The sequence below is a fragment of the Haplochromis burtoni genome, unplaced genomic scaffold (genome assembly GCF_018398535.1).
Source record: "Haplochromis burtoni strain Fernald_Lab_line unplaced genomic scaffold, NCSU_Asbu1 Contig_123, whole genome shotgun sequence".
NCBI classification, from domain to species: domain Eukaryota; kingdom Metazoa; phylum Chordata; class Actinopteri; order Cichliformes; family Cichlidae; genus Haplochromis; species Haplochromis burtoni.
Window position 1 is genome coordinate 1,229,274 of NW_024582484.1, and position 9,518 is coordinate 1,238,791.

Here is a 9,518-nt window from a genome sequence, read left to right on the forward strand (position 1 = left end):
AAGTCTTCAGTCCTGCTCTTCTCTGTATTTCAGGTTTTGCTGAAATCTGTTTTTGATTGAGGCTACATGATGTCACACTCACTGTGTGTGTGTGTGTGTGTGTGTGTGTGTGTGTGTGTGTGTGTCTGTGTGTGTGTCTGTGTGTGTCTGTGTGTGTGTGTGTGTTTGAGAACAATGCAGTGCAGAAACTCTTGGAAAGAGGAAGACTGAGCGTCTGAGAGCAGCTCGTCTCCGTCGTTCCTTCTTTGTCTCATAACGTCAGCTGTCAGCAGACTGACGTCGCTCCACCTGCTTCGACTCGTCTCTTTTACCTCCTTCCCCCCTGATGCCTGAAGTCCAGAGATTTGTCAAAAAACTGCTGAAACAAGCGTCATTGGGGTGGACGGAGAAAACGAAGCGAACAAGAGGGGATGGAGCTGTTGGGGGACAGGAAGCTGAGGGGGAGGAGAGATAGATGAAGAGGGGTTAAGAGAAGAAGACAGAGATGGAGGAGGTGACGGAGAAGGGAAAGGTTTAGGAGTAGCAGCAAGAGGATAAGGATACAAAGATTAGGAGAGAAAAAATTTGGACTTGACATGAAGGGAAAGACAAAAACGCAGGAGCGAAGAGAGCAAAGCGAGGCTGAAACAAAGAGGCTGCAGAGCAGAGGCAGCGTTTACATTCAGCCCACCAACCACATCAGAGCTCGCCATCGCTCGTGTAAACTGTTATGAGGTCGATGGGTTGGTGGAGCAGGCGGAGGATGAGGGCAGGAAGAGGTGACCGGATGGGAGGCACAGACTCTGTGAGCAGAAACAAAATGCAATCAGTGCAAACGACAAAGGTTACAGCGCCGCCATCATGAGCCGCTCAGCGCTGCGCGTGAGGAAGACACGTGCAGCTTCGTCACCTCTCAGGATGCAGCAGGTTACCGAGCTTTAGCCACAAACTGAACTGGAAGACGTGAGCTTCCAGGTCAGGTCTGTGACACCTGGAGTTCTTTATCTGCCTCATAGATAAAAAATCCGCCTCAACATTTGAGACTCAACTCAAAGTTCAATTCCATCAAATCACAACCGCAGCGCGCCAGAGTGACCTCCACATTATTTACTAATTATTTTCAAATGCATGGCTAACTTGACTGAACCCAAACCGTGGGGCCTAGCAGGGACTCTCCGTCTCCTGGGGCAACGTCCCGTTTCTTAGCGGCTTCCTCCCAGCACGGCCTTTTGGGCGGCAGCTATCATCTGTTGACCCGAACGTGGGATCAGGAGCGTCGGCGCCTGTAAACACCGGAGCGTATCGAGTCACGCGGCGTGTAAACAGCCGAGTGGAAAGAACAGAACGGTCGAGGCTGTGACCGCATCGTTGACGCCGTCCTGCAGACAAACAGCACATTCTGTGGTTTCTGCATCCGAGTTTAAACCGCCGTCACGTTTTCTCATCTCTCACGCTTCCCACGCTCTGTCCTCACAAACGCGCTCCTCTCCTGGTTCTTCCTCTCCCTGCGATCGCTCTCTGATTGTTTTAAGAAACGTTTCCCTTGCGGCTCTTCCTCATTCCTGTCGTCTTCCTCTCTTCATCTTCCCGTTGAGCTCTGTCATTTTTCACTCATCTCTGCCTCTCCGTGCCTTCCAGTGTGCATCTGGGTTTTTCCTCTTGCCTTTAAAAGGTGCTGAATGTGGCCAAGGCCTCTCATTATATGCCTCATTATACTCTCACACACAGGGGAGCTGTGTGTGAGAGAGCGAGTGCTTGTTTTGGACACGATTTAGGAAAAAACAGAAAGCGAGCGATGGAGGAAGAATGGAAATGATTTATGTTTGCAGCCGTCTCCTAGAAATACAAGTTTCCCTGAGAGTCCCAACGAGAGGCCGACACGTCGAGTTCGCTGCAGCGAGTGTTGGAAACGCTCGCTGCACCGTATCACGTATAATTTGGTTCACATAAAACCTCCAAGCAGCACAACACAACGGCCTCGTTCATACTCAAAGTGCATCCTGATGTGGAACCAGAAAAAAAGGAAAAGTGTAATTTAATCTCCTTCTCTGAGGTATTTTTAGGAGGCTCGTGTTGCCTGTTTACAGGCCCAAACAGCTCGATGGCTGTGTGGGAAATTTCACACAAATATTACGTGAAATTTGATGAAAAACTGACGCCGTTCACCTTCAAAGAGCCAAGCTGGAGCTCATCCTCTGACAGGGTCGTGCAGGAAACCTGAATCTTGGAGGACAGCGTCCAGCTTTGTGTTAAACTGAGTCACCTAAATGTCAAAAGACCCAAAAGCAGGAGAAGCAGACAGACGGGCCCTCAGAAGTACCCGAGACGTTCACGGGATATTTAAAACCCGTCTGTTAAATCTGACAGCGAATGATGAGCACGGTTCTTTCCGGGAACACCTCGGGGCATGTGTGATGACAACTGCAGCAGTTTAATCTCTGTTGTGGATTCAGGCAGCAGACCCGGGAAGAGGAGCACTGATTCGATTGTTTAAGTGTTGACCTGGTGAGCAGACCTCGGCCTCTCGTGCTTCTCACACTGTTTCTGTCTGATGTGCATCTTCTCTCGACGGTGGTCGAGTGTTTACCTGCAAGATGTTTGGATAAGGTTGCACCACGTCACACGTGTCCATATAAAAAGTTACTGAGTGCAGACTAATGAAGGCAAATGTATCAGCTGCTTTCACTCAACTGTCTGATCACTTCTGAGTCTGAATGATTGGTAAACCTGTGAATTAGGAACGAGGTGAAGCTAGACAAACTGCATGCGGCCGTAGTGATAACCAGCAGAGCCGGAGCAGTGGAAGAGCATCAGTCGGACCCTTACATCAGCTAATTCTCTCCTACGTGACAGCGTTTAAGGTCATTATGAGGAAATTGCATTTGCAGAGCTGCTGTAAATAAATCCTAACACGATGAATCTGCAGTCATGCTGTCATCTGCAGCATCGTGACCGACTGTCCTGTGCAGTCTGATAATCAGCTTCTCTGTTCCTCCTTTACTTCCTGCTCTTTCACGAGTTGGTTGCTTCCTGTTTACCCTCCTGCCTGCGGGCACCCTGAGCTCGGCGTCTCTGACGGTGAGGTGGTTTCCTGCTCGCGCAGGAAGTGTCGATGTGCACAGGTTTGCTTTGGCACCTCTGCTCGGGTGTTGCACTCGAGAAGCCGTCACCTCCTGTTCATCGATGTGAAACTGCCTGCTGAGGAGCGCGGGCAGTTTCCACGTCACATGATTTTGTTCCTGTAAACGTTGGCGTTGCACGGCCGATACCACCACGCAAGCTTTATGAGAGCCTGTGCATTGCAGCGTGCACACAAATCATCATGATTTAAATGACTGGTTCCTGGTTTGCATGCTGAGCTGTTTGTACGTCCTCCAGCACATCACGCCTTTTATTTGTTACTCTGCACTCGTACACTGGCGGGAAAATTTCACTTGAAATGTTTCATTTAGTGTTGCTGTGATAAGAAATGCTTGAACTTGAATTAAAGTTGAAGGTAAACTGACCTAAGGTCATGTGATTTACCCTGTGAAGTTATTTAAAACCCTTAAGGGGCATTAAATAAAATAATTAGTAATATTGTATTAATCCAAAGGCTGTGGCCGGCATGATGTAGGACCCAAAATGCAGGACACTCAGTCGGAGGAAACTCAAAGACACTGCTTTATTGCCACCCACCTGCTCGATAGCTAGCCGGGGGGTTCAATGGTCACTCGAGCTGGCGAGAGCAGCGGACTCCCGGCTTCATCGTTTTCAGACGCCTGCTGTCTTTCGCTGCTCAGGTTAAACATGATATATAAGTCACTCACATAACTAAAATGTAAATGTTTGTTTTATTTGTTCCGGAGAAAATCGGTTTGGCTGAGATCAAAGTTATTAGATTAGATTAAATAAAACTTTATTAATCCATCGGGAAAAAGCAGAATACTAAGAACGCCAACGCTGAAACCAAAAGACTAGAAATGATGAAAACTGACGAAAACAAAGTTCAATAAGAAGGCAAAACTCGAAACACTGGGTCACTGACCCAGGACCGTAACAAAGGTACACAACATAAAAGTCAGCAGAGGCGGGACTACTCATGCACCGAGGACTAGAAACAAGACTCAGGTGACAACGATCAAGACAATCAGACAGACAGCGAAGAAACCTGAAACAGAATCTAAACAACATGACGGTTTGTCACGTGTGTCGTACGTTACGTGTTGTATAAGCAGACCGGAAACGACACACGCAGGACAGTAAAGCCAACATTAAACAGGAAGCAGAACTCAAATATTACAACATGAATCCAACAGTGCTCAAACATCAGAACCAGAGCCAAACACAAACTGGGACAAAAGTGTGTCAGCTGATTTTAAGACTTCCACGCCGCCGTGTTTTCACAGATTTGGCTGACATTAATTATGAAGCGCTGTCTTCTACCTGTCTGTGACGTTTGATAGGAAACTGCTGCAGCGCTTCATGTGCTCGGACGCCAGCGCCGTGAATATTCCCGAGCTGGAATGCCCCGTGTTTTTCCGACTTTTGCCCGCTCTGCTGACATTCCTAATTAGTCAGACATCAAACACCTGCTGCTGGAGGCTCGCGTCAGAGCTGAAAGCTGCTTTAATTTTCACGACAGCGTCGGGGTAAAGAGTGCTGCCAAACTAAACAAACCACCAACGAAGGAGTGAATCAGAGTGTGAGCAGAGCAGGAGGTGGAAACGCTGACTCTAACCCTCTGTGTGTGTCTGCAGGACTACCTGGGCTGCATCATCGACTGCGGCGCCCTGCCGCTGAAACCCGAGCAGGTCAGCACGCTGTTCTGCAACATCGAGGACATCTACGAGTTCAACAGGTAACTCACCTGCTCCTCTGTGCTGCTGTGCAGCAGTCTGTTTGTGCGTTTTGTTGTCTCTGGTTAACTGTTGGTGCTGTCGGTCGAGTAAGAGTCGAAGAGTTTGGTCATCTGGGAAAGTCGCTGATTTTTTCTGCTGTTTCTGACAAAAAGTTTCTAAATTTCCTGGAAAGAAGTTCTTCTCATAGTTTTGATGTTGTTCAGCAACGACTCAGCTTTATTCATAAGATAAGAGATAAGATAAGATACATAACTCTTTATTGTCATTGCACAGTCATACAGAGTACAGCAGTACAATGAAGTTGGAAAACTGTCCTACGTCGGCACTACATGTAACACGACACGATACGACACAGTATAATAACTTAGTAATAAAAAAATGAATAAGTGTATGTGTATTTCACACTGTTATTATTGCACATTAATTATTATTGCACCTTGTTATAAATATAAATATTATTATTGTTTTAAATTTTCAATTTCAATTTTATTTCTATAGCACATTTAAAAGTCACAGGTACAACAAAGTGCTTCACAGACGAGCCATATTTGCAGATTTACAACAAAAGAGAACAGTCAACAACAAAAAATACAGTTATAGGATGGTAATATTACAACAAGCACGAACCGGGAGGAAATTATACTAAGTGGTTTGAAAGGCGAGCTTAAACAAATGGGTTTTTAACCGTGATTTGAAAGATTGAGTAGTTTCCGACGCACGGACATCAACCGGCAAGCTGTTCCAAAGTTTTGGTGCAGCAAAAGCAAAGGCACGATCGCCTTTCGTCTTTAGTCGAGACATTGGTTGCATTAGGAGCCCCTGATTAGAGGATCTGAGTGCCCTTGTGGGGATATATAAATTAAGAAGGTCAATCAGATAACTAGGTGCCAGGTTATTTAAAATTTTAAAAATGTATAGAAGGATTTTAAAAACAATACGGTATTTGACAGGAAGCCAATGAAGGTTAGCTAGAATAGGAGTGATATGATCCTGTCTTCTAGTGCCGCTTAAAAGGCGTGCAGCGGCATTCTGGACTAATTGTAGGCGTTGGATGAGGGACAGTTGCAGGCCTAGGTAAAGAGAACATTGTTAGCTCCCCCCCCCAAAAAAAGTCCAGGGAGGTATCCAGTCAGGTCAGCTGTTAGCATTGATCAGGGCTGTTGCCCTGTTGTAACAGCTGTCCTTGAGTCTGTTTGTTCAGGACCTCAGCAGCCTGAACCTCCTGCCAGACGGCAGCAGCTTAAACACCCGGTGTCCTGGGTGTGTGCAGTCCCGGAGGATGCTGCGTGCCCTCTTGAGACAGCGAGTGCTGTACAGGTCCTTCAGGGAGGGAAGAGGATGTCCACTGATTTTTTGGGCCATGTTGATGACCCTCTGGAGTGCCTTTCTGTGTGCTGTGGTGCAGCTGGAGAACCACACACAGATGCAATATATCAGAACACTTTCAATGGAGCAGCGGTAGAAGACGGTCAGCAGCTCCTTCTTCAGGTCCATTTTTCTGAGGATTCTCAGAAAGTGCAGACGCTGTTGGGCCTTCTTTAAGACCGCAGAGGTGTTAGAGCTCCATTGGAGGTCTGTGTCTATGTGCACACCCAGAAACTTGAAGCTGGAGACCCTTTCCACGCACTCCCCGTTGATGCTGACAGGCTGCAGCTCAGACTTCCTCCTTCTGAAGTCAACTACCAGTTCTTTTGTTTTGGTGGTATTGAGGTCCAGGTTGTTATCTGCACACCAATCTGACAGCCTCTGAACTTCAGCTCTGTATGCAGTCTCGTCTCCCCCTGAGATGAGCCCCACCACAGTGGTATCATCTGCAAACTTGATGACTTGTTGTCTGGGTGGGAACTAACACAGTCATGTGTGTACAGAGTGTACAGTAGGGGACTCAGTACACAGCCTTGTGGAGAGCCGGTGTTGAGGCTGAGGGCTGAGGAAAGATGAGGCCCCACTCTAACTCTCTGTACACGGTCTGAGAGGAAGTCTCTGATCCAGCGGCAGGTGGTGGAAGGAAGTCCAGTTTCCAGCAGTTTATCTATTAGTCTGTCCAGGAGTATCGTATTGAAAGCAGAGCTAAAGTCAACAAAGAGCAGCCTGGCGTAACGGCCCTGCACTTCCAGGTGAGAGATGGTGGTGTGGAGCGTTGTAGCAATGGCATCTTCAGTTGATCTGTTAGCTCTGTATGCAAACTGGAGCGGGTCGAGTGTGGGTGGCAGGCAGGACATGATGTGACGTCGGACCAGTTTCTCGAAACACTTCATCATAACAGGTGTTAGAGCGACTGGTCGGTAGTCGTTGAGGCTGCTAATGTTAGTACGCTTTGGCAGTGGGGCAACTGTGGCCGACTTTAGGCACGGCGGGATGCAGGACTGGGACAGTGAAGTGTTGAAGATCTTAGTGAAGACCCCAGCCAGTTAGACACTCTTTTAGGACCCTTCTGGTCACCCCAATTTGACCGGCGGCCTTCCTGGGGTTCACTGCCCTCAGTGTGTGCCTCACCTCATTTTCCTGCACTATGAGGCTTGGGATGCTGCTGCTGCCTCTGGTCCCTTCACCTCAAAGCGTGCGAAGAAGTGGTTCAGCTCCTCGGCAATCTCCGCGTTACCCTCAGTCAACGTGGTATTGCCAGGTTTGTAGTTAAGTGCTGAACTCCCTGCCATACCTGTCCTGAGTTGTTGTTGCTGAAGTGGTCTTCGATCCTCCTCTTGTACGCTGCCTTCTCTGTTGCCTCTTTTCAGCTCAGATCTGGCTGCACTGTACTGCGTACCATCACCGGATCTGAAAGCGGCGTCACGTTGCTTCAGCAGGACCTGGACCTCTTTAGTCATCCAGGGTTTCTGGTTGGAGACGTTTGTCCACAGTGACACTGTTGACACAGAAGTTAATATATGAGAGCACTGATGCTGTGTGCTCTTCAAGGTCCTGATGTCCGTGTTTTCAAAACAGTCCTGCAGCTGATGTGATGCGCCTTCTGGCCAGGTTTTCACAGCTTTTGTGACTGCAGCATGGACATGTGGTCTGACAAACCTAGATGTGGTAGAGGGGTTGCTCTGTAGCCTTTTTGGATGTTGCTGTAGGCTTTATCCAATGTGTTTCCCCCCTCGTTGCACATTTAATATGCTGTTCAAATCTGGGGAATACTGACCTTAAATCAGCGTGGTTGAAGTCCCCAGCTATGATGTGCACTGCGTTCGGATGGGAGTTCTGCTGGTTGCTTATTGTCTTGTGCAGCTCCTCCATGGCCGAGTTAGCATTAGCATCGGGTGGTACATACACGGCCGTTACCATGACAACAGTAAACTCGCGAGGTATGTAGACGGGTCTGCACTTCACAGTCAAATATTTCAAAGGTAGCAGCAAACCACAACACTTTAAATTGTAAAGTAAAGACCGTACAATAATACAGCCGCCTATGAGCGAGCACGGTGACAGCAGAGAGCAAGAACTTCCTTTAACCAGAAGAAACCTCCGGCAGATCCCGGCTGTGAGCGGTTGGGGTGATTCTGACTGTGGTCCCCGAGATTTTTAGAACATATTTGCCTTAAAGCTGCATCCTTTTATATACAGTTAACCCTGTGAGGCCAAAGCTAGTAAACTCCTGTCATAACTGTGTGTTGGAGGGAAATTAAAAGTAATTAAAAGTGGACACGACGCTGTTTGTTTGTTTTTTATTTGAAAAATCTGCTCCACTGGTAACAGGAAACCCCGTGTGGGACTTTCAGTGTGTTGCAGTCTTAAAAACACCTCCTTGGTAACACGTTTTGGCTCTGAGTGTCCTAAAGACCTGCAGACAGGAGGACTGAGCCAAAGCCCGTGACCTGCTAACAGCTCGTAGCCGGATCTGATCCGTGTCGAAGGTTTGGCCAGAAGCAAAACACTTTGCTGAGCAGGATGAAGTGTGAGGAGCAGAAAGCCCACATCTAAAGTTCTCATGAGCTGAGCAAGGCACTAACACCGCCAGGGCTGCAGGTTTGATTCCCACCAGGATGCTTCACTATGAAATGCTCACAGCTCGGCTCTGCTCACGCGCACACGCACACACACACACGCACACGCACACACACACACGCACACGCACACACACACACGCACGCACACACACACTCCTCCCTGCTAAGGGTCCTGTTTTCACACTTCACTTTCTTTGTGCCTGTTCCAACACACACTGTTATGAACACAAAAGCACTAACGTGTGAGTGCAAACACACACAGTTTTCATTCCATCCAGGCTTCCTGCTCCTGCTTCTCGTGGGAAATATTGTATGAGAGCGGGCGAGTGAGGGGGGGTAGAGAGAGAGAGAAACTCTGATATCATTGCAGCTAATTGCATTTTAGCTAATGGGAGTTAATTAGTTGTTAACGAGGCCATTCCAGCGTTCAGGACGCCCTCAGACGAGCTTCTGCCGCGTCCACGTTTCTGTGGGTCACTCAGAGTTTGACTGAAACGACTGACCTGGTTTCTCTTCAGCTCTTTGTCCTAGAAAGGAGAGAAAATAAGAAAACCCCCATCGCTTGTTCTGACTCACACACACACACACACACACAGACACACACACAGTACCAGATGGGCAGACATAACAAGCTCAGAGAGGCTACATCATCCAGCATAGCTGGAACATGACACCATCCGGCAGTGTGTTTGTTACAGTGGGAAACTGAGCCATGTGTGGATGTGGAGGGACTAAACTGCTGTGTGTGTGT

At 48.0% G+C, this 9,518-nt stretch overlaps 1 protein-coding gene across 5 annotated transcripts in view; it reads left to right on the forward strand.

Moving 5' to 3' along the window:
- Positions 1-9,518, forward strand: part of plekhg2 (pleckstrin homology domain containing, family G (with RhoGef domain) member 2) — a 91,221-nt gene that overhangs the window by 41,460 nt on the left and 40,243 nt on the right. For all 5 annotated transcript variants that reach the window (XM_005929389.3, XM_005929392.3, XM_005929391.3 and 2 more), the window contains one exon: positions 4,719-4,819. In XM_005929389.3, coding sequence (XP_005929451.1) covers positions 4,719-4,819 — 101 coding nt within the window. The remainder of the gene's footprint in view (positions 1-4,718; positions 4,820-9,518) is intronic.